Source organism: Contarinia nasturtii, unplaced genomic scaffold, assembly GCF_009176525.2.
Source record: "Contarinia nasturtii isolate CC-2019 unplaced genomic scaffold, AAFC_CNas_1.1 Cnas_scaffold_1371, whole genome shotgun sequence".
NCBI classification, from domain to species: Eukaryota; Metazoa; Arthropoda; class Insecta; order Diptera; family Cecidomyiidae; genus Contarinia; species Contarinia nasturtii.
The window spans coordinates 1,280,816-1,306,648 of record NW_022198708.1 but is presented as its reverse complement, the minus strand read 5'-3'; the positions used below and the strand labels follow the sequence as shown (position 1 = coordinate 1,306,648).

Genomic DNA, 25,833 nt, shown 5'->3' with positions numbered 1-25,833 from the left:
GCATGCGAATGTACGTAGCAGTTTATACATCACAGCGAACAAGAATGCATGCGTTGTTCTCTTCACGATTATGTGACTCAAAACATTCGAACGATTGTATAAAGAACAATGCATGTATTGTTGTTCGTGGTGATGTAAAAACTGCTACGTACCTTCGCATGCGACGGACGACGCATTCTCAGCAAGATATTTTAATATGCTGTGGATGGCAGCTGCGCTAAGCAATACTCTGTCAAAAACATTATTGTGTGTTTACACCGAACGCAGAAAACTGAGTGCGATTTTGTGTATAGTACAAATATGTAACCAAAAGCGGTAAATAACCCGAGCAATGGAATCTTGTTCACTCTATTTTGTTTTTTGATTTAAATTTTTTTACAATTTTTCCTCGATTTTGTTTGTTTGTTGTTTGATTTTTTTTATACAATATTAAAAATATACCTATTCAATATTTATAAATTTTTCTTATTTCTTTCTCTTACAATTTTTTTCTGATTTTTTTTCACATCATCTTCTTCATCTTTTTGTTTATTCATCTGAACAAGTTCGCTCTTTTTTCTCGTTTAAAATCTAAATTTATCTAATGAATAATGAATAAAATAATTTACATGACGTGAATGAGTACAATTAGGCAAATTTCTTCATAATCGGTTTTTTTTCTCGTATTTTTGTTTGCTGTTGTTGATGGTTTTTGTCTTTTGCACAAAATCTTAGGGAAAAGCTCTTGCAAGCTCTCCGAAAAAAAAGCGACACACCTTCATGGGAATGGGTCAATGGACTTAATGATTTCACGTCTCGTATATTTTCGTTGCACTCGAAATGTTTCTCCGGAATTGAGAGTGAAAGAACGGTTTGAATAAGTTCCGTGTCATTTTCAGTTTTTCACAGGTGTGAAAGGGGACGAGGAGTTTATTTCGGGTGTGTATAATTTTTCGTTACATTTATCAAATTTTCGATCGAAAATTTGCGACAATAAATTGACTATGTATAGCTGAAGAAAATGACTCAAGGAATTTTACCACCCTGCTTGCGCTGATATTATGGTCACCTGAAGGCGCACGGCCAAAAAAGATTCGCATAGAACTGTATTTTGGTCGCCGTTTCACGAGTCACTAAAATATCAGCTATGTTTGCTAGATGCTCTTTTCGCTCTAGAAAATTTACGTTGGAGCAAATAGGAGGTGAGATCTCTTAAGACATTTTCATTTTCAGCGAAACATATTTTTGGCAAGACTGAAATCAAAGAACAACATTGAAACATACACAGAGATGTTCGTCAGCTTCTTTTAGGCGACAAACTAAAAAAAATCAGCCGAACATGACGAAGAACACAATTGGGGAAAAGAGAATTAATCGAAATTGATAGAGAGCCTGGTGTAATCAGTGTTTGTACGAAATTTATCTTATTTTATGTGCGAACCTTTTTTGTTGGTGACCATCTTCACGCTCACACCGTGTCTCGGAAGATTAAACGGACGGATTTTTTTTTTGTTCAAAAGTATTTCACTTTTGTTCTTACATTTTGCGACCGAAAAATGTGTGCATACGTGTATGGAATTTTAATTTTGAAATGTTGTGTTTCATCTAAGACTGAAACGAGAATTGGTTTACTGATAGCAACAAACATTATGCATCACTTAAAAATTCAGTTCTAATCAAAGATGATGCCATTCTGTTTGTGATGTTTGTCGTTTTTCGAGTTTCGCTTTTTTTAATTCATTTTTTCTTGTTCTTTCTTTTAAATTAACTTATTAAATAGTTGGTTGGTTCATTGTTCTTCTTTTATTTTCACGTTGTAATATATAGTTATTGTTGTGGGTGGGGGGTGTTTTGTATATTCAGGTAAAGGGTATTGCAGCATGTATGTGTGTGTATGTAAAAGGAATAACTAGGTATTTGGTGGATTTCTCTGATTTGGAGAAATTCGAGCACATTTTGTTGAATGGATCTTGTATGACTCATATAGGGAAGAGGGTCTCTTTTGCTACATAAATTAACTAAAATACAAAATCGACAAACATTTGTTAAACGCACGCCAACAAATCGGCGTTCAGTCATTTAACAAAAGTTTGCCCATTTATTTTTTTTTTATATCGTGAAGAAAGACTATAGTAGGATCAATGGATCAATGTTTTTGTGTTTGTGTGTGTGTTTGTTTGTGTTTGTTTTTTAAAGACTTATTCGTGTGCAGCTCATGTCGTCGCTGACACGAATACCGTTGTCGTGGATGACTGTTGACTGGCAGATCCAGACGATGATGAAGAAGATGCAGAAGAAGACGAAGAAGATGCTGCAGCTGATTGCGATGAAGATGATGAACTTGATGGCAATGGTGCAGTGGCACCTGAACCTAAGCCTTTAGGCCGAATCATCATTGTGGCTTTTTTCAATGTATAATCCCAGCCGCGCCAACGGAACCATACGATACCTTGACGTGCGGTCAAATCTTGCGGATCATGCAAATACAAACCATTCAAACCGCGACCGCATGATTTCCACCACCAGCCACCCTATAAACAATTAAAAAAAAAAAGAAAATGGAACAAAAAAGAAATGGTATAAGAATTGGATTTTTTTTTTATAATTTGAATATTATTTTTCCGAGAATAAATCAAATTAATGGGATTTTAAACAAGAAAAATCGATTTTTTTTAAAAATAATTTTCGCGTGTATTCCGGATTTTCTCAATGAAGAAAAGTCGAATCAAATTCAATGTAGAGCATCATAAAATGTTTAACGGCAGTTAAAATGATATTTTTTAGACTCATTTGTCGAGAGCACCGTGGAAGTGTGAGTACTGTTCGTATAAGTGCTGCTCTTTCTGTCTGCACTTTGGTGCCAATAACAGCTTTGGTCAAGATTGAATCTTCAGAACCGTTTTCTTTGAATATTGTATCATAACATGGAAATGGCCCAGAAGTTCATCTCATGGAAAAAAAAATCGAAAAGAAAAAATTGAATTTCAACTTCAAATTTTTCGACACCGCCTAGAGAAATAGCCAGGATGACACCTCCTACACCCACATATGCTTCTCATCAAACGTGCTGATAATGTTCGTTTGCTTCTAAAGAGAATTCAATTTGCCAAACGCCACCTCATCCAAATGTGACCTTCTCGCCAACTAACCATCGTTTTTATATGATCTCTGAATGCAATTCGATAAATTTTGCAATAAAAAAAATCGGTAGAAGAAAAGAATGGCCATATATACCTTGAGCATGCTGGCACAATTCAATGAGCTTCGATCGTTGTCGCGATTATACGTTGAGAATGGGCTATTATTCGAACCATACCATGGATCGTTCAATGAATCGCCAGCATTACCTTCGTATCCATCAATTTCGAGTTTATAGTAATCGGCCTCCGAATAGATTTTGAAGTGTGAATATTGAGCATAACTGTAATCATAGTACAAAAAAAAACCATCCAAAATAAATAGGAACATCTGAAATGTATGTGCTCATATGATGTGACCTACCGTTTGTTGCCTTCGAAATCTTCAAGTTCGACTCTCAGCGAATAGTCTTCATTGTTGGTAAGCATATAAATGTTTTCGTTGCCCAGCCAAAATTCTTTGGCCGGATCACCGAAACCGTTTTTATAATCGGACCAATCACGATTGAAATTTTCACGCGGTTCGCCAAAGTCATCACGCCGTTGAATTACCTGCAATTGAATTGTATTGAATGAAGAAACTTAATTAATGTGATGGTTTTATTTGTTTTCGATTTAAATATTATTAGCTGATGTCCATGTGCGAAGAAAAAAAGAAGAGGAGAAGAAAAATAAAACCAGAAAAGTGACGCAGCGCGGTGTTTGCACCGCCTTGCAATCTTAATCAATTCCGAAATTGCTTATTCATCCGCCTTTGAGATGTGTGTGTCTCTCTGTGTTTTTTTTTCCTCTTCTCACCGTCAATATTTCTCAAGATCCATGCGTCGTTTCTTCATACATAATCGTGTGCAAATCGTCGACGATCGTAATAAACATGTAATATGGAATTGAATGATTTGATATAGGTGCGTATTTACGGTGTTGTGCATTCGATCAGATTCACAACGGTTATATCAAATCGAATATAAGTTCAATGATTTCTCATAATGTAATTTGCTGGTTAATGCACATTTTGGTGCATGCTGTGCTTGCACCGCCGATTTTTGTCCATGTCTATGGCGAGCAAGAGCAAGACCAAGGAAGAATGATGAAAAGAGATAGAGATTCGTTGGACGACCGAAAAAAAATGAGAAGAATAAAAAAACAAACTCTGGTCAAATGTGCGCACGTACAATTTGATTGCTCTTTCGATTGACAAACTGCAAATGTAACGGCGTGTGCAGGAAATACGCATAATTTAACATATAATACTCGAAAATGATTACAATTCAATATGCCGTATCTTTGTCCGGTCACCTCGTGCATGTTGCAGTGAGACAGAAACAAAAAAGAAACGACTCAACGAGAATTTGCACATTGCGCGCGAGCGCTTTTTGGTGTGCGTACGGAATGAGCGCGAGTTCGAGCGCTTGTTGTTTTGTTTGGCATTTATTTATTGATGAAAAATATTTATTGCATTTTTATTCGATATATTTACTGAAAAGTGGTGCTGTGCGCTCACAGCAGTTTTTCTAACGCCGACCAATATTGCAAAAAGTGTTGAGCACTTTTTAATGCACAATATTTATCTGCGAGTGTTGTTTTGTTTCTCAGTTGTTGTTTTTTTTTTTGCTTCTCTGTATTCCAAATATTTGCAATTTTTTTTGTGCTCGCCACATACAATGTTGCGTGCGTTTTTTTCTCTCTCGTCAAATCCATTCAATTCATCGGTATTTTGTCATTGCTCTCAATAAGTTCTGAAATGTGTTCGATTTGATTGTGAATTCAGGTGGTCGCGTTACGTGAATTTTTATATTTACGGAATGTTGGGCGAAAAGAGAGAGAGAGAGAGAGAGAGAAGGAGAGAAAGAGAGCGAAATGCACAACAAACATGACAGAATGACTGCTACATTCTAAGTATACTTACCGTCCAACCGCCATCAGCAATATCCTGTTCGCAATAGACTTTCAAAAACCAATATGTTGTTCCACGAATTTGCAAATAATAAACGCCCGATTGGCGCATTCCAGCATTCTGCAAGTCAACGCACGAGAAACCCTGTCAAAAAAGAACAAAACATTTTTTTTTTGATGAGTGGTTCATGAAATAAATTAATTTAAAAACAATAATTAAATTCCTGAAATCGAATTACTTTTATTTTTGATGCTTTGTTGATCTTACAATTGATCAAGATTTGAGCAATAATTAATTTCATTGGATTTCGGAATATTGACAGTGATTGCCATTGAGCTGGATTCATTTGCAGCAATCGACCAGCGATGAAAAAAATTGTGTAATCATCAACGTTGTCACATACACTGTGTTTGTATTTAATAACGAATTGAAATCGTGATAATATCGTTAGTGAATTTATTCACTGAATAATGACAATTGGATTTTCGAGCAAGAAAATTCGTCCATTTTTAAAGTGGAACGAACGATGAAATTTTGCAATTCACACAATTAAAATGACATTTTATTCAATTTCGAATGAACGAAAACGAAATTAATTTGTTATAATAATTTGGAATAGTTGTTGATGACCTTCGTTCACTGTATCATCGATTAAAAAAAATAGTTGACTTTAAATACCGCATACATTTCAATTTTGGTGCCTTTATGCACTTTTTTCCGTTGTGATAGATGTTGAAAATGAAGAGAAAATTCGAAAATAGTTGGCTACGTCACGGAAGCACAAACCTTCAAATTCACCGAGTAAAATTAAAATGAAAACAAGTATCGAAGAATTTACAATTCTTATGCAGGACAACATTTGATTAGATGAACTCCATTGAAATGAATTGGATTCAATTTGACTCAAATGATCATTTTGAAATTGATCGTACAAAATGTTGTCTTCTCTCAGATTCACATCAATTAAAACAATGCTGTCCGGTGCTTTTTCATCATATTTTGACTGTTGACGAATTAAAATATCAACCTCAATTCAGTGAGCTGATTACAACCAAACAAGCGACTCGATTAATTTAAGCAGCATAAATGACGGGGAGATTTTTTTTGTGTGTGAGTGAGCACACGAATATTTCACAGTTTCAAATGATATTCGTAACGCTAGAGAGACAAATAGTAAAAATGAACAAACTGACACAACAAAAGCTAAAAGCATTAACGATTTGTTTCGCCTAATTGCCCCAAAGGTAATTATACCTTGAGTGCGCCGTATTGAGTGCGGTGTCTTTTTGCCACATTCTCGGCATTTTAAATACTTTTCCAAGAGAGAAACACTATTCAGCATATAAATGCTTTTATGTATATTGCGAGCGTTGTGACCATTTTGTGTGTGTGTGTGTGTCATGAATTAGATTTTCTCATGTAATAACAGCTTCTTAGCAGCAGTCACAGAGAGTCATTAAACAGAGATTTTGAATTTTAGCCATTTCGTCTCGCTTTTTCTTCAAATGCAATGTCTTCTTTGTCCCTTTCGTTTTGATCGATTCGTTGTACATATTCTTTGTAATAAAAATGATTTTTTTTTGCTGTCGTCTTCATTCAATTGCATTTATACTGAGGGACAGAGATAATATGCAACTGCGTCATGCAAATCTATAAACAGTTTCCCAAGCAATCACATGATATTCCACACGCGCGTACATTATTTCAATGCTCATTTTCATAATTTAGATCCAACCGAAAAGCTCAAGTAAAAAAATTGCCACAATTAATGCAGACCAATTGGTGACTTTAGATTTCCATTCACTGCACTGCTTCGTGTATTTAACACAGCATGGTCTTCATTTACCGGTATGTTTTATTTCTCACACACTTTGGCCGGTATTTTTCATCACTTTTTTATCGGAGATCTTTTTGTCGTCGCATTGATTCTGAGCAGGGGTCCAAGAGATTCATAAATTGCATTCAAATTTAAGCATAAATGGCACCATCTAAATTAACACCTGCTCATTTTTCAACGTTTCTGAAGTAAAGTGTGGACTTTTTTTACTTTTCAAGTTTCCGTGTAAGTTTGGACATTTTTTTCATCTAATTTGAACTTTTTTCTTCCTGTGCCAGTTGTCACTGAAAAACGATACATAAAGTAGAGCTGAGGTATTCAGGCGCAGCACTTGAAAACTTATATGGAATATGGAATAAGTGAGTGCCCAGACTTCTCTGGTGCTAAGAACAGCTCTGCTTTTATCAAATATCCAATTCTCACTGCAAATGAATATTGACAATAGTGCGCTGAATTTGCCAATTAAAAAATGAGATTCGAATTTTTGCATTTTTTCAAGCTATAGTCAACCGAATACGGTGTAAGTTTGATGTACGAGAGCACTTGTGCTTACCATTCACAATTTAAGATAAACAATAAAAAACCACTTTGGTAATTGTTATATCTCTGTCTCTCTTTTGTTGTCGTCGATTTTCTTGGATTTCGGTATCTTATTTTTAGTTCGGCGAACGCATGCCGCGTGTGCTATTCACACAACGTAAAACATGAAAAAAAAAAACGTAATCATATTCTTGACCTACATATCGTTTCGCATCGTTTCTTATTGCTTCTTTTCTTATCTTTTATCTGGTTTTTTGCCTTTGTGTGTGGTTTTTTTTCATTCATCGATATGGTGTGAATGAATTGCATGCAATCACTGGCCATTAAACATATGTGCGCCGCTACATAGATTTTTGTTTCTCTTTGCTTTGTTTTTGTATTGTCTTCTTTGCCAAGCCTTTTAAATGGTGATTGCAATTGTTTTGATAAATTCATTGCGGCAAAAATTTGAATATGCGTGCCACTTGCTAGATGCCTTACATATGTGGCCATTGTTCAGATGAAACAAATTGATTTATTTAAAAAAAATAACAACAAATAAAATGTATTGTGTTTTTATCTTCAGCGCCAGTTTCACTGGGCATATTTGTTTTATCTTCAATCTTTCATTACATCAGCAAATGAACCGCTTGAAAAATCTTCACATACTTTTACTCTTGATTATCTTTATAATTGTCGATTCAAATGAAGCGCAACGAAACATTATTTTGGAATCTAATGTGCATTTTTTTCCTCTGCTAATTTAAAGAAACTGCGTGATCAAAGAGAAAAACGCGTAAAAATGTTATTACAGAGATAAAATAGAAGATGAGCAATGTCGATGGATTTTGGGCCATCCGCGTCATGCACCCAAGAAAGGGACAGAGAACAGATTGCAGAAAATGTGGCTTTGGCGAAAAAAGAAAATGGATTTTTCAATGAAATTGGCGATGTTTGCACTTTGGGGAATGCAACCGTGATCATACACCCGTCAAATTTCCGTTTATTGGTCACGTAATTCTGTCGGTTGTTTTTTGGCCGGAATAATGAATTTAATAACTTTAATCTTCCCGATTTTTTTCACCTCTTCTATTCGATAGATATGGCTTAATCATCATAAAATATTCCGTTGCAGTGCGATACGGAAGAGATTGCAGAGCTTTGAATAAAAAAAACCGATCAATTCTAACCCAAGGGAATAAATTCGTGATGGCCGATGGCGTGTGTGAGTTCGCTAATCTCTTCCTTAGTCGCAAGATCTTGATCGCACATATCATACATATGTCTGGTAGTATTGTGTATATAATGTGTTGATTGATCCAACCTCAATTTAAATGAAAGAAAAAAACCGACTGTGATTGAAACTCTTGGAATTGTGAGTGTTTTTCATAGAAAAGAAAATACGACAGAATTGAAATTGAAATAAACATGCTTATGAATGATGATGGTGGTGGCGGTGACAGCAGTGGCAGCAGTGATTCAAGTGAAAACTTGAGATATGGCACGACACCATGATGCGCACATTCATTCAGACCAATGTTGGATTTCCAAAGTTCGGATTATATAAATCAGTGAGAAATTGCTGTCTAATGCCATATTCTGTATGCCGTTTTTATCACCTTCGACAATTTAATAAGGCGCGCACATTTTTTGCTTTCTTCAGTGAGAAAATGAAATAACATACGCGCACATTTGTAATCGCCGCCGCCGTCGACGACGGTAACGGGGCTCTCATATAATTACCGAATGGCAATCGGCAACCGTGCATATAACAAACACGCTCGATAAATGGTTCGTGCACTGTCATCGCCCGTTGTAAGCCGAGGAGCGCTGATGAATAAAAAAAAAGCGACCCGCACGCGCTCACACAAAAATTGCAGACAAAATGGCACGAACAATTGACAATGCTCAAATCGCACGCTAGGATCAAATTGCCAATTGTAAAGTAAATAAATTCAACAAAGAGTATAACGTCGAGATATGAGCGTGAGCTTAAGAAATAGAAAGACTCAACTTTTATGGTAAATGACACAACAATAAATTGGCCGTGTCTTTTGGTTGACAATTTTTCGGTTTTTCTTAATTAAATTATGCTATTTTGTGCGAAATGCACATTGCCCATGCATATTGCATATGCCAAATCACATAGAAATCTCACGTCCTTCGTCACGGAACCATGCGCGCTCCGATGACGTATTTTTATCGGAAATTTCATGGAATATTTCAACACACACTGGCAGTATTTTTATTTTTGTATATGGATATGATGCACAATTGACAAATATAAACACGCAAATAGGCAACCAAACGAAACAACTCTAAGCTAAAATTAATGGATTTTAAATTTTTATCATTGACACGAAAATGAGTTTCATACAATACAACAAGTGATATTAACAATGAATTACCCTGCGGTTGATAGAGTCTTGCGAGATTTATGTGTTTTATGTGTGAACAACAAAAACAATATTGAAACAATTTTACAAAACTGATATGAAATGACAGCAATTGAAGCAAAATATAACGTAACACCGAACAGGCGACAACTCTCTGTCAAAGCATATTTGCAATGGACATGATTAATTGAACTGAAATCGGTCAAACTCACGCGACCTATTCAGTCAACCATTCATAAATTCACTCCAGATCCAAATTTTACGACGCAACCAATTCAATTTGTATGTATTTTGGCTTTCATTTGTTTCGATTAACCTTTTTACAGCAGCCCAAAAAATGTAATCACAAAACATACAAATAACTCTCTCAATGTGCGTCTGCTGTCATTCAAAATGATAAACGACAATTTTTGAACAATGGTGTGTGTACATACACGTCGCATTTAAATTGAAACCAACGTTAAATGGTCGTTGAGAAATTCTTAATTGTCCGCATAAGACAATGATCAAGCATTTGTAATGAAGTCAAGATAACAAAAAAAGCAGATGAAAGAAAAACAACCATTATATTCGCATTTAATTGAATGGCACAAAACACACAAACATCGGTCAATTGGTTGTCGCCACCGCAAAACGTGTTCGCTTTTTTTATTTGCCTATTTGTTGGCAATCAACAACAGTTACCGTTTCATTTTCAATTGCCGTTTTCGTTCAATGGACCATATTTTTGAAAATATATAGGAATCGTTTTTTGTTCGATTTATCGATACAGATGAATATCATTTGGTAACCAAAACTTGGCGATTTATGCACAGAAAATAACTGAGAGAAAGACAGAGAATTAATTAGATAAATCTGAATTGATTTTTCGAATGATCCAAACATTTCGGATTCTTTTTCATCTGATCTTAGTTAAAAATGGCTTTAAAAATCAATTACGCAACAGTTTGTTGCTGCGACTCATGCTAACTACAGTTGCCAAGAGTCACTTTCTAAGAGAGCTTCGTGGTATGAAATGTGAAATGTAATTTGATGTTTAGATTTTGGATGATTCTTTTGATTTGCGATGTCGGGACCCACATCAATAGAATTTTTAATCTTTTTTTTAATTGCTGAAATTCGGCAAATGTACAACACTTATATTCTTATATTTAACTCATGTCATTTTGTCGCTATTTTTCGGTATCTCTTATCAGTAATATTGCGTGTTTTTGTTTACTTTCTGTGGTTTCCACAACCATGCAAAAATTAGAACTTTGACACCACATACTGAAGAGATACGATTATCACTGATAATTTATCAGTGAGGCGAAAATCGCGAAAAAAATAGAAAAAGTGAATTCAATGTCACAAACACATATATTATTATAGATAGTGTAAAATGTTATGGGCCACAAAAACACATACAGCAACAGGAATAAGTTGCCTCTCCTGTGCATAATTTTGCACGAATCAAAATTTCAAAAATCAATACCTATCCAATGGTTCGCTTGAAATTTGTACGCGTAAAATTGTGAGCAGGATACAAAACTTTTTGTGCTTGTCTATTTATATGATAGCTTTGATCACTGAGAGGTGCTCAGCTCTGTTTTCTAATATAAAATAATCAATAATGATTGATGCACGAGGTATATATTAATTTTATGTTCAAGAACCATCGACGAAATTCGTTTCCTGTAATGAGAGCAAATAAATTGCAAAAGAAATATCGTATAAACTAATCTCCCCACAAAAAAGCCTGAAATTGAACGGAAACAAGATCGAAGATAAGCTGAAATTAATTTTTTGCTAATAAAAATTTATGCTTATAGCGGAATAAAAAACTATTTTCCATACTTTTTATTATTTCCCATTAAAAAAAAAAACTCGAAAATCCAATTTAATTCAAGAAAATTTCCAATTCGTTTTTGTAAATCGTTGATCATAAGCGCTTAAATGTAATGAATGAACGTAATGTAATTTGGTGTGTGTGTTGATTTTCACAAATTGCACAGCATTTAGAATAAAATGATGGAACATAGGAATATTATAAAGCGACGAAAAAGCGGTCATAAAAAAGTGGTTGGCCGAAGCGAAAAAAACGCACGTAATGTTTAATGCTCGTTCAATTTTACAAGATATGTAACAAATCTATGTATCCAAATGCATTTGTGCATAATCATAATAACTGCAAGTTGGCCGGGTAATGTCTATATATGTGAACCAGAGAGTGTAAACGTGCGCGAGATGCCAACATTTTGCAGCGCAATGGCAAAGAGTTATAGTGCGACTGTAACGCACACGGGACACCGACCATAAACATCGATGAAAAAGAGCGAAAATTTACTCAATCAAATAAAACAGTAATTGGTTTTCGGGTGTATGAAATTGGTCTGGTGGTTCGGCAGTTGTTTCTCTCTGTGAAGTGTTTTTTTTTCTCTTTATTTTCTTTTTTTTTCTCGTTTTGATGCATTTTTATCGGGCCGAGCGCACAAGAATGCCGGAGGAGAAAAAGAAAAATGCGAGAGTGTCGCATATTGGCGAGAATTTGCGAAAAAGACAAGACTTCATTCATTTGGTCCGACAAAAATCAACAACAGCAACGGCGACCGAGAATGAAAGAAAAAACCGTTGAGGAATTGATTTGTACATGGACATATTATTTGGCAATATATTTAAGCATATGTGAGCTTCATGTGTGTGTGTGTGTGCAAATACTTTGTGTGTGATGCGTGTTTTTGCGCGTGCCTTATTGAACTTTAAATGGCGCAAGACGCTTGAATCATTCACTAATTAGTAAATCTAATTATACCTTTGCGCGCGCACATAAAACTCGGTACGCTTCAAATACGGAGCATAATATTTGTATGAATATGGTTGTGTTTTTTGCTTTGCTATGCGCGAGCAGACACACCGACCAAATGATATAATTACTCATTTATTTCATTTTAAGACATCATCATGCTGTCGTGAATATGCCAATTTTGTTACTCTTTTTTTCTTATTCGTGGTGAGACGCTGCGAGCGCGACAAAATCAGCTTCGGATCTCAATCGCGCTCATGCCTTTTCTTTCGTTCATTACGCGTCGTTTGATTTTTGTGTGTGTCTTATTTTTTTTTTCTTCATTTGTTTGTTTTAATTTGATAGTTTTTTTTTATATCTGTGTGATTCGCAATCAGCAGTCCCAGTACAAGTGGTAAATGATTTAATACCATATAACTGCAATGACAACGACAACGATGGCAGCGACAACAAACAATCCATACACAGCAGCAGCAGCAGCATATCGAACTGTTCACTGTTCAGTTGGGATTAGATTGGACGGTTTTTTTTTCATTGATATCGCATGGCCAAAAAGCGCATTTTTAACTTTCTGAGCATTGGGCACATCACCAAAGCCAAGAAATCTTAAATATGCTAACATATCTCTCATTCTCTTCTTTTCTCTCTCTATCTCTATCTCTCTGTGTAAGTAAAATACATGCAAGCGCTTTGTATGTGAATTTTTATTTCTTTGCAAACAAGTGAAAAAACAGAACGGAACGTATGTGTGTGCACACTGATATAAGAGACAGAGAGAGCACACGTTCGTCGATTAATGTTCGAGAATGCGTTCGATTTGAATGGTGCTGGTGCTGCTGTGGTGCTTGATACCTGCACATTGTATGTGTCTTTTTTGAACTGGTTTTTTTAAATACTTCTGTTGTTACTTTGACGCTTACATAATATGCGCAAAGAAACAAGACTCATTTCAGATAATAAATGCGTTGGTGCGTTGTTCAAAAAGTTCGATGAGCACACTGTGGTCTGTTTCAATTGATACACACCGAAAGAGAGAGATACGCTGCTCAATGCATTTTGCAGACGGCAATAAATGAAATCATAATCGAAAAAAAAACGAGACTTCTGATGTGTTTGAATGACATGAAATAGATTTTTATCGATTATGTCTATGTCAATCTCTTGCAACTTGTTTTCTCTCTCGTTTGTTGGACAAAAAGACATTGTCGTCTAATTTATCATACACATACAAATCCGGTACACGTCAAGGGAACTGTAAACTGGGCTTTACGGTGAAACAAAAAAATTGCCGTACAGTTGTGAGAGGCCAAGAAAAAAAAACAAATTCCGAAAAAATGCTGGCGCAGAAAAATCGCACATTAAAAACTGTGTAAATGTCATTCGTGTCAGTTGGTCTAAATCAGTTGAAATGGCACTGCTATCGATGAGACACATACACCGAGAAAAAAACCGCTAAACAACAAATCGCTCGTTTTCATTCAATAATAATGTCCATTTAAATGCCCATAATCTTATTACATTATTACAATGTCTGAATAAGCAAATTAAAAGCCCTCGAACAAAGCGATCGATTTGAAAAAAAGAGCAAAGAAAACACTTTTTAATTTAAAATGCTTGAGCAGACCGAACAAACGATCGGAAATGAAAATTGTAATTTTAACCGAGCGAATATTATGGCCGTTGCCAATGCTTACCTTAACATCTTTGAAGCTTAAAATGTCAGTGGTAAATGTTGAATTGCCGACAGATGGTTTGTTTTTCACGCTTGGGAATATAATACCACCTTTCCGGGATGTTGCTTTGTTTGTGCTCACATTAAATGCGCTCGTTGGTATCGTATTTGATTGAACGGTATTTTGAACGTTGCTGGTCGATGTTGATGTGGATGTTGTTTGATTTGATGGTGATGATGATGTTTGAGCGGCCACAGATGCGGTTGTCGTTTGAATTGGTGCCGGTTCCGTGAATTCTTCGATCAATGAATATCTACGAGGATGAAAAGAATTATTTAATTAAAAATTGAAATAAAAGACAATCGACTTTCAATATTTCATTTCCTCAAAACAAAAACCAAGTTTTTACCTGTTCGGATCATATTCAACAAGACGATCGATGGTTGGATCCATCAGAAGTTCGGCTGGAACGGGACGCTGAGCGAGTGCGGCAACGTCATTCTCTTGTTTCTTCAATCGTTTTTCCACCACATTCAAATTGTTTATAATTAAATTGGCCTTTGTCTTTAAATCTTGATGAATTTCACCGATTGCACGTTCTTGTCGTTGTGTTTGTGTCAATAGTTCATCACTTTTTGGCACTAAATCATCAACCGATGTTTTTGTACCAACCACCACATCCCAAACTTCATCCATTTTCTCCGAAACACTCATTATTGGCTTTATTTGCTTGACAAGCGCATCGATTTTACTCGATTTTATTATTGGCGCTTGTGTTGTGGTTGCATTATGTTGATAATAATGAGGATCAACGTGATGATCAACAACAGCTTCATGAATATCACCAATCATTTTAAGCACACGTCCAATATTCTCTGACACAATATTTATGTGAAATTGTAATTTTTTATCCATACTTTCTGTGGTCGAACGCAAATCACCTAATTCATTTGACACATGATTTATCACTTCGGCATTCATATTTTTTGTTATTTCCAATACATTCATACTGATCGGTTTCTTTTCACTTGCCTCAGCACCAATGTCGTCGACGGCCAAGAAATTATTATCAATTTGACTTTTTAATCCTTCCAATTTCACATCGATGTCGCTCACCTTACGATCAAGCGCCACCAAACGAGAATCAAGAACATTTGCCGATATTTTAAATTTACTGTTTGCACCACCAACACTACCATTCCCTCGACTGCCGCCAGCACCTACATTTGACACATCATCATTTCTACATATTGGAAGAGAAATGGATTGATTATTATTTGATGCAAACTGAAATTTTCTTTCACTATTGACGATGTGACAACGCCAAAGGTGTCCAGCGAATAAATTCAAAATAGACACTTTTTTAGTTATTTTTCAAAAAGATCCGACCCAAAAAAAGGAACGAACAGAAAAATTATGTGTCCTTTATTTAAAAAAAAAAAATCATTTAAAAGAAGAAATAACATAGCCAAAATAAAGAAAAAAAAATTATTAATTTCGGATAAAATCATATAAATCTATTATGTTTGATTTCAAATCGAAAAAAAACTTACGAATTTGTGTCCATGGAGATTTTATTGTCCAAATTTCGAAGTTTTGATATGACTGAGTCAGTTTTGTGAATATTATCACCAACTCGATTATCAAGCTGTTCGACACGACGCATCAAATGTTCAACGGCTTTATCCAAATTATCGATGCGCTGTAGCTTTCCTTCCAGCGTTGACACAACCACCTCGAATACATTCAGCAATTGTTGTTCTCTGCAAGAGACGAAAAGAACATATTTCTTTTTAATCGCAAAACAATTTTATTGCAATATCGTTAAGATAGACGTTGACCCAGGCCTTCCACTTAAAGATCAAACCACTTTTAAATCGACCAAAACGATTCGAATTGTATAAACAATAATTGTGATAATCAAACATAAAAAAACCGAACAAAAGAGAATTATCCAAGCTTTCAAGCTCATTTTCCGACATTTCAATAACAAAGAAAGAAAGAAAGATCGAAAACAAACCCATATCAAATTGCATAAAAAAACAATATTCGCATGAAAAACGTAATAATATTTACATCTCATAACATTTTCGTTGGAGAGCACGGTATTTATGTTGTTGATGTTTATCACACAATGTTTTACATAAGCAAATATGATCAATGTTTCTTGTATCTTTATTACATCTATATTAAATGGGTCATAAATAGTGTGCCATTGTGTGCTGCAAAAGAGAATTAACTCTCTGTAAAAAAAACAAACGACGGGAAATAGAAAGTGTATGTTGTTCTAATTAGGGTCAATTTATTTTGGCAAAGATACACCATTTCTTCACGCATCCCACTCAATTAGCGATGTTTCACTTTTAAATTGGTTGGGAATTGTATGTTTTGAGTTAAAATACAATAAAACTTATTGATAAAAAATGGTCCATTCATTGATTTTAAGTGCTTGTGAATCGTCGAAGCCACAATGAGAGAGAATGACAGAGAAAGATCGAAAAAGAGAGAGAGAGAGAGAGAGAGAGAGAGAAAAGGCTCATCTTGTTTGGTTAAAGTCCAGGGCGCTATGTGCATGCCTTTTTGTTCATACATTGCGTTCGTTTTATGCGCGCGACCACAAGGGAAAATAAAGAACATAAAATCGTACGTGACAATTTGATAATGATAGCTGATAAGGAAAAGAGAAAAAACTCGGTATACGTAGAATGTGCATAACAGCAACAGTTCGGTTCATTTGACATTGTGGCGTTTGTGTGTCTTTCGTTCGCACACTCCGATGCATGAAACAGTCACTTTTTTCTGTCTCTTTTTACGTTATCTTTTGCATTATTTGTAGTTACAACAAGGAAGAATGATTCAACAGATATGCATACAAAATGGTGCTAAAAAAAATCAATTCAGATAAGCGTTCACCGGTTCTAGAGAGGTGGGTTGGTGAAAAAGTGCGAAAGAGAACGAGATAAAGAAGGAAAGAGGAATGAAATACAATTTTTTACAAAAAAAAAAAAGATAAATTTTTTGGGTCCTTCGAAACCATATGGTCATTTTTATCGCTTGCTTTGAACTTTTTGCACTCGATGTAATTATTGTTGTTGGCAGTCGTGCATAGCATGCATGTGAGTGCCAATATTATTTCAATTACCATGCCTACAAATCAAAATACGGTCCATGATTTAAATGTTTCGTTGTTTTGTTTCATTTTGTGCATGCCGATCGACTAAGAAAATTATGTTTTTCGTTATTTCAGATATTCAAATTGCAAATCATAACGGTTGTTGTGCTCAAATTGAGCAGCAGTAGTTCAAAGTTTTTATTTTTGTTTGAAATTTATTATCGATATATTTCGAGTTGTTGTTCCAATTCATTTCTTTTTTCACACTTTGCATACACGCATGGTGGCAAGTTGAGTTCTGTTCATTTTTTGTTGGTGTGTGTAAAACAACGGGCTTCGAAATCAAAACATATACACTAAATCAACCGAATATCGATGAATTGATTGCAGTCACTGCTAGGCGAGAGTGGGAGACCGATAATAATAAAATATAAAACAAAACAAAATCGAAATGAAACCGATGAAGAAAACCAACGAAACAAATGAACGCAGAAAAAAACAATGGTCTTGACTTGGTGATTTTACAACTTAACTGGTTTTTTATTCGTGCAATTACGTACTAATCTCACATCTCATTTCTTTTCATTAAGCATTGATTTGCATTTTTTGCAAGCGAAAAAAAACAGAAACAAAAACTAAAAAATAATATGAATTGTTTAATATGTCTTGTTTCGTTCTGCTTTGGTAAGAAAAACGGGCAAATGGCCGTTCAACACAAATATGAAGTAAAAAAAATAAAATAAAACGCGTGCACTAATCAGTGATTAATGGCACTGGTCGTTTTTGTTTTTCGAATTGAATCAGAACAAAATAGATTCGTTGACATGTCCATTCGTTGTCGGTTTTTCCACATTCAAAAGCTTGACCCATTCTCAATCTTGATCTATGTAAATTGAATCATTAGAACACTTCTTGTGCTACACACACACTTTTTTGTGTTCTTTGCGTTGTGAAACGCAATCGATTGCCAATTTATACAATTGTAATGGAGCAAAAACAACATCCAGCCATGGCATAAATTCTGTGTTTGCATATTGTTTTTTCTGTTACTGTTTCCCTTCTGACTTGTGCAGTGCCGCACAATGGTAATAAACTCTTGCGAGCCAGTAGCTTTCGATCCCATTGACATTTACAATGTAAAACTTCAATGAAAATTCCAATCATTTTCACGATGCGTAACAACTGAGCTGGTTCATTTAAGCCAAATTGATTGTTTATGGAAAGTGTACGAACTCTACGATGGAACATAAACAGTAACCAGTAGGAGCTTATCAACCAAATCGTTTAATATGATCTTAATTTGGGCTGTTTTGTCGTAGTACATAAGAAGACGAATAAAACCGCCAATTCTGTGTGCTTTTTTTGCACAACAATTGACGCAAACTAAACAGAGACGTGACCGAAAGACAGAGAGACTCGGCGTCTGGTTATAATGTCTCGACCTGTTCGTTTGTAACGGTGTGCGCGATTAAACATTTTTTTTTTCGTATATGCCTTAACATTTGTTTCGATCGAATGTGCACGCGCGTACTATACTATTTTATGAATATGTTTAATTTACGGTGTTGAATTTTTCATGTGTTTGGCCTGCTCTTTAATTTTACGCTTTTAAAATAAATATATGTTTTGCCCATTGAACGAATGAACGAGCAAAGATATAGAGAAAAAAAACCACCGATTTTTTTTTCTGGCTTTTACTTTTTCTTTTTAACACCAATGAACTTCGGTCAGACACACCAGACACAACCAGTTAAATACATAGTACGATTGAAATTGAACAAGCGCAACCATATTCACATCTCGATTTCGAATTCGCACATTTAAGCCCAATGAAATTTTCAAGTGTTTGAATTGCGCACACGCGCCCAATTTACAAAAATACTAGAAGAAACACACAAAAATAATGTGCCTTTCTTTCACAAAAGACAAAACACACACATTGTTATGATTATTGTTTCATTTGACTCTTTGAACACAATATACAAAATAAATATGATTAATTTCCTCCATGCACACAGTGCGGACTGTGCTCCACTCGATTCACTCTCTCACACACACACAAAAACATTAAACGATAAATTAAAATACATGAAAGTTGCTGTTTCTTTCGGTCAAATAATTGCGCGAAGTCATTTAGTCAGATTTAAATCAAACGAATTTAAAACGGTTGACTGAAACAACTTGGTTTATACCGTTGTTTTTTTTTTCTCGGCCGAACACCAGTTATGCATGCTTAACCAAAAGTCAGATAAATCGACTTGATACAATTCAATGTGAACTCAAACGGAATTATTTCATCGGTATTTTGCAGTGGATAAATAAGACGCGACGGAAACGAAAACAACAACCACACCACCACCACCACCACCAATGTTCATGCACTCGAGAAAAGAACGACACATTACAATGTAATCAAATCTATTCATAAATTCAAACAGTAACACAATGCGTGCAACAACAAAAAGAAAGAAATAATAACAAAAAGTCATAGATTTTTGTTTGCGCGAGCGCACCATGCTTGAGCATAAATTATGTGTCGTGATAAATTGCTTAAAAGTATAAAATGACAAAATGAATATAATTTGACATTCACATTTTCATTTGGGATGACGAAAATCTCTCATAATGGAAATTCAATGAAAGCACTACTCGAGCGTCGCACCGTCGACGAACATAAAAAGCACATCACATTTCAAATGCGATAATAAAGGTCGAGCGAAATGTGCGCGCCATTTGTGGCTGATTAAATGGCTACTTTTGTCGATTTGTAAACAAGATGTTGACTTTTTCAATAGCATCGGAAGACGGAAAAAAGCCATTTAACGATCGTCCAATTGATTTTCAAAGTGAAATAGAGAGAAAGAAATTGGCCCACGCTTAAACAATGCCAGTCACCATAAAAATGTCATGTATCATATAAATCGCATCGTTTGTTCTTCTATTTTTGGTTGTCCATTTATTTCCAAAATCGTGGTCGGTTTGCTAATTAATTCTCATTCAATCAATAGATCGGAGCGGCTTCTTTTATTCTCATGCTCAGCGCGCTGTCGTTCGCTTTCGTTTTCATTTCACTTTTCTTTGAAAATGAACATATACAAATTGGTTTTGTTTATTTTCCATTTTTATTGTTTCGGCTGAGTAAATCATTTCGATGATGATATTAATGCAATCAATTGAGTGCGCCGAACGGTGAAAATGCTATACATAGTAAATGTGACAATTTCGTTTCAGTTGATTTGATTTTTTTTTTTTTTTTGGCTTTCGTTTGGGTGGCCCAATGATTTCAATCGATCCAATTCGATTGAGTTCATAATCGTTCGTGCGGTTTTTTACGTTATTGCAGCATACACCAACACAAATTGTTGTAATAGCCACCACCGCCGCAGTCACGATATCAATATGTCCAAATGAAATGCGTGTATACAAATTGGATACTTAAGAAATTGTCACTTAGATTGATGGTGAATGCATATAAAAAAAAACCTAAGAAAGAGATGGAGAAAAAAAACACAGCACGTTCGACGTCATACGAGCGTAACTCAAGGAAGTAAATAAATTAATCATATTTCTACACAGGTGAATTGGACTTTTTCCCATATGCACGAAAAATAAATAAATAAATAAACAAAACTAAACAGACAACAAGCCATCGATTAATTTGTCATTTCTTTATGTTGTTCGATACGTGTATTTACATTTTAATTAACGCCTATTAGCATTTTGATAAACTGTCTAAGCGGATCAATTTCAAATAGATTTGATTTGTTATTCATACATATATTTCGTAGAAGACCGGAACCTTTTTTCACTCACTGAAAGCATACGATCTTTCTTTATTGAAGACAATACAAATGAAATGATTTAATCTTTCGCTAATTCGATTGGACCCAAATACATATTACTATCTCCGTTCAGAATTTATTTGGACGTTTTTTATTTATATTTGTCTCTCTCTTTGGTTGTCGAACCGATCTGATTTTTTTTATTTTTCTCCAAAAAAGACCATCCATTTGGTAAAAGAGACTTTCTTCGTGAAAAAGACCCTTTCTTCAGCGAAAAAATCCAAATATTCATTTGAAGTTTTAATCCAAATGTTTTTTCGGTAGATTTGTTGCAAATTTTTGCGACGACTTTAACAAGGTTATTAGATAAAACATCGATAAGAGAAAAGAAGGCTAAACAAAGAAAAAGTTTAGATAATTAAATAGGTAGAGTAAGATTTAAACCATTTTAGTTTCATTGTAGAGGAAGATGGTAACTTCAAGGAAAAGACAATTCATATGAATAAGAATAGGCATTGAACTCTGCTTTGAACCATGCGCACTCTGTTTTCTTTTCAAAACATTGAATAAATAAATGTCTAATAAAAGAAAGAAGATATAAAATGTCTAAATTGAAATAAATTATAATTAAAACGATTTGGGCCAACGACTTCCTTATCATTATATAAAGCATATTCAAATTTTGATCGCAGTCAGTCGTGTGGTGCGTGTATGTGACAAATCAAAAATGTGGGAATTCGCTCCATCTAATGAAGGGCAAATCATTCAATTTGCCACTCGTGCGCATCACATTTCTTCAGTTTTGTTGCTTTTTAATTTGACAATCTCAATGATTTCAATCGTGATTTATATCACTCACATATTTTTTTTTCGCAATTTTTGCATTTTTTTCGTCGTAAAATTTATTCATCAATTCTTACATATAAAGATAATTTGTCTCCTGGTTACTGTTTCTCTTTTGGTATTTTTGTTGTGAAATTTATCATATTCTCCTTCAAATTATACAAATTTTATTTTTGCAAAATAGGCAATTGATAAGCATTTAATGGCCAACTGTATCGATCACTAAGCCAAATCGTGGTGCCATTGAATTAAATTTTGTTGTCAAACAATGTGTCGAAATGTTCGAACCCGATTTGTTTGAGTGTGATAAGATACAATTTTTCAAACATTCAAGGGAATGTGTCACCATCGCAATAACATTCGATCTATTCCGGTTCAATTGTATACAGGCGCTCAATCGAATCAAAATTACATTTTAAATTATACACATTTTTATTACACATGTTGCACTGTTCAAATCGGTATTGGTGTCCGACAACAAGAAAAAAGAAGAAAAATGTGGTGGATCAATAAAAAACCGGCTTAAATGTCAATTTTTCTGACAAAAAATTGGAACCGTCGAATAAAAGTGAATCTTTAATAATGTGTACGTTAAAATTATTTCAATTTTAAACGTTTCTTATTCAATTTTCACTCATTAACTGTCTCTTTTACTGAAAACGCCTCTCTTTCTCTCTGTTGGATCATGACATCTCTTTTGCTTTTTCTTGTTTCATCCGTTCGCTCTTAAAAATCGATACGAGAGCTTTGTGTATCGTATTTAAATTGACCGAATGAGTCGATTAAATGCTATATGGCCGAGAAGAGGCGATGAATTGTCAAAGCAGCGACAATAAGTAGCTGTAATTATAATCAGTTTGATTGCAATGCAAACAGACGCGCACACACACACACAGCTTGCAGGAGGAATTGCCGCGGCAATGGTGTGATTTTGATGTGACTTCATCATCACACGCTTTTTGAAAATATATATTCATTAAGTTATGAGTTATGATTAGGCTGTAAACCATAGGCAACCAACGAAAACTGGCTTGACACGAAGAGACGAAACAAAAAGATGTTGAGTACGATGATGAACATGTGAAGAAGGCGAGATGGAGAGAGAGGGAGATGGCGAAAAAATGTGAAAAATTTGTTTGCATAAATTAGCATATTAAAGAGTCATTGAAACAATGCTGACCAAAAAATTATGGTAAAAGACATACAAAATGGAAAAAATCATAATAAAAAAGCAGCGGGAATAAAAAATTGTGATGAAGAAACAAAAAAAGACATAAACTGTAGTGAAACGAAGGTGATAAACGATGAAGAATGATCGTTAATAAATAAGCCCAATCACAAAACATAACATTCAACGCGATCACCATCAACAATCTAATTCTAACAACAGCCTATAAAAATTCAATTAAACATGCTTTAAAAAAACGACCATCAGTCGCGATGTCTAAATCAGTGTACTGGAGGAACATATACACAATTTGAACTGTTTCGTAGAGGGTCTCTATGTTTACAGTGCAATGAATTACAATCGTTTAAATGTATGCGGTTAATGGACGCACACGCACACACATAATTCACACAAGTATGGAATGAAAGTTTAGCAGCAAAACCGAAAAAGAAACAGCACACACCATCAACAACGATGAGCCGGTAATGAAGAAATAAACGAACCAAACAAACGGTAGCTATGTATATGCGTGGTTGATGCAGATATAACACACAAAATGCATGAAAAACGCACGCGTTCGCATTCAAAATGAAGCTTCATTTATTTAAAATGAAATAAACGCAATTGTTTCTACTCTGATAATCAATTACAATGAAGCTCACTGAATTGGCGGCATTCAATACCTTACCCCGACCGAACAAACTTTTCTAATTTTCTATTTTTCCATCGAAACCCATTGACCATAATCAGAGAGTCGAGAGAGCGCATGTGTGCGAGTGCATGTGCGCACCACTTGTTGTCTGTTTTGTATTTATTTCTATCTTCTTTTCTCACGTTTTATAGTCTTTCTTGTCTTAATGGCAATTTGAATTGTAATCTGTGTATTATTTGCTGATTTTTGCGTGTGTACCACCAATGGTTAATGTTTGCATGGTATTTGACTTTTGGCCGCGTCGCTATTTTATCTAACCATATACCCATTCTCACTGGCTGGTTAAACAGGCTCATTATCGTTATTCGATACCGCGAAACTGACCGAAATTATTCCAAATAATTTGATTAGAAAGGTAAATGCAAACATTCTGAATCGCCACAGTTAAAGAGTTGAAGTTCAATTATGAGTGTTTGTCTATCATTCTCTTTCTCTCTCTCTCTCTCTCTCTCTCTCTCTTCCTCTCGCGCCGCGTTCGCCACACTTCGGAAATTGATTTCGATTAATTTTTTGTTCGTTCACTGTTGTTGTTAATTTCGTTGGTTATTTTTTATGTCAGTTATGTCTTAATTGAGCATTTCAAGATTATAAGTTGTGAAAGGTATAGAGAAACAAGAGAGAAAAATGGAGAACAAGTCGCACCATCAAAAGGGAAATTCAAAGAACTTCAGTAAACAAGTCCATTTGTTGTTCAATAAAAGTCAATTTGTTGTCGTTGTTGTTGAGTTTTTTTTCGTTCGTTCGTTTTTCGCATTAAATATTTGTTGACATCGGGTTGATTCTTTAATGGCAATTAACCGTTAATACTGAGTTGTTGACGATTTAAATGCCGTTTTATGCACTTTGAAAATTAACAAATCGATGAAACACTGTAATTAATTCGTATGCGCCCGTACCGCAATGACACGAATTGGTCCAATTTTCAGTTTTTTTTTCGGTCGATTCAAATATATGGGTTTCGCAACGATTTAGTGACCCAATGTTTATATTTTCTAACTCATACATATCAATTACATACGGCGAGTGATAATGAAGTAAAATTGTCTATCTAATCTATTTGGAGCCGTCATAGCAACACGACTTGACTGCGGCGCCTCAGATTTATCAATGGATTTTGAACAGTTTTACTTTGATGCAATGTAAACGATTGTAAAAGTTTGTGGCTGCATTTCTGGCAATTTCTCATTAAAACGCAGAAAAAAGACGAATGAGAAGAGTTGAATAATAAAGAAATTACATTTATTGTATGCGGTATAATTTTTTGCTGACTGATAGTTCCTTTTTTGTCTATCTATTTTTTTCCTACTTTTGATCTGCTTCCGAGAGAGTTTTGTGTACAAAAATTGAATGTGTGCTTGTGTTAATTATTTCTCAAATCTTTTACGGTCTTCTTTCTGAATTTCCAATAATTTTATATACCATTCGCACTGGTTCTGCTTCATTCAATCGACGTTATTACTGATTTTCTTTCTTTTTTTGTATAAATCATATTCATTACATCGTCTTCTTTCTTGATTTATGTACTCACCAAAATGGAATATAATCCAAATAAATAATTGCGTAGAAACAAAACGAAGATAAAAAAATCAAATTAACGTGAATTTTATTCAACGTAAAATCTCAAAATAGCTGATCACTAATCAATCGATTTGTGAATCTCGTTTCATATATTCTTTGTCGTTCTTTGTGCATTGAGTCCCGTATAATGTCGCAATCCCCCCCCCCCCCCCCCCACAAACACACACACACACGATAATTTCATGAAGTATATATCCGAAATCACCAAGCCAAATGCGCAACAGGCTAGCTATTAACATATTTTGATTTGCTTGTGCTCGTGGCGTCGTGTATTTTTTCTTTAATTCTATTACTTTGGGTACACAAAACTCTAGTTGACGATACAACAAGAGAGTTCCTTTGACACATTGATCTTTCTTCAATAAAATACGATCACATGCACAAAATCAGATTGTATCGAATTAAAAAATATTGAAGTATT

General features: G+C 34.8%; 1 protein-coding gene across 3 annotated transcripts in view; it reads right to left on the bottom strand.

Annotated features, from left to right (window-relative positions):
* Window positions 1-526: 526 nt before the first annotated feature.
* Window positions 527-25,833, bottom strand: part of LOC116345843 — a 75,653-nt gene continuing 50,346 nt past the window's right edge. For all 3 annotated transcript variants that reach the window (XM_031775553.1, XM_031775554.1, XM_031775555.1), the window contains exons 3-9: window positions 15,771-15,980; window positions 14,627-15,460; window positions 14,239-14,530; window positions 5,023-5,154; window positions 3,481-3,668; window positions 3,214-3,400; window positions 527-2,510 (exon numbers count right to left, since the gene is read on the bottom strand). In XM_031775553.1, the coding sequence (XP_031631413.1) occupies window positions 2,193-2,510; window positions 3,214-3,400; window positions 3,481-3,668; window positions 5,023-5,154; window positions 14,239-14,530; window positions 14,627-15,460; window positions 15,771-15,980 (2,161 nt within the window). In that variant the 3' untranslated portion in view covers window positions 527-2,192. The remainder of the gene's footprint in view (window positions 2,511-3,213; window positions 3,401-3,480; window positions 3,669-5,022; window positions 5,155-14,238; window positions 14,531-14,626; window positions 15,461-15,770; window positions 15,981-25,833) is intronic.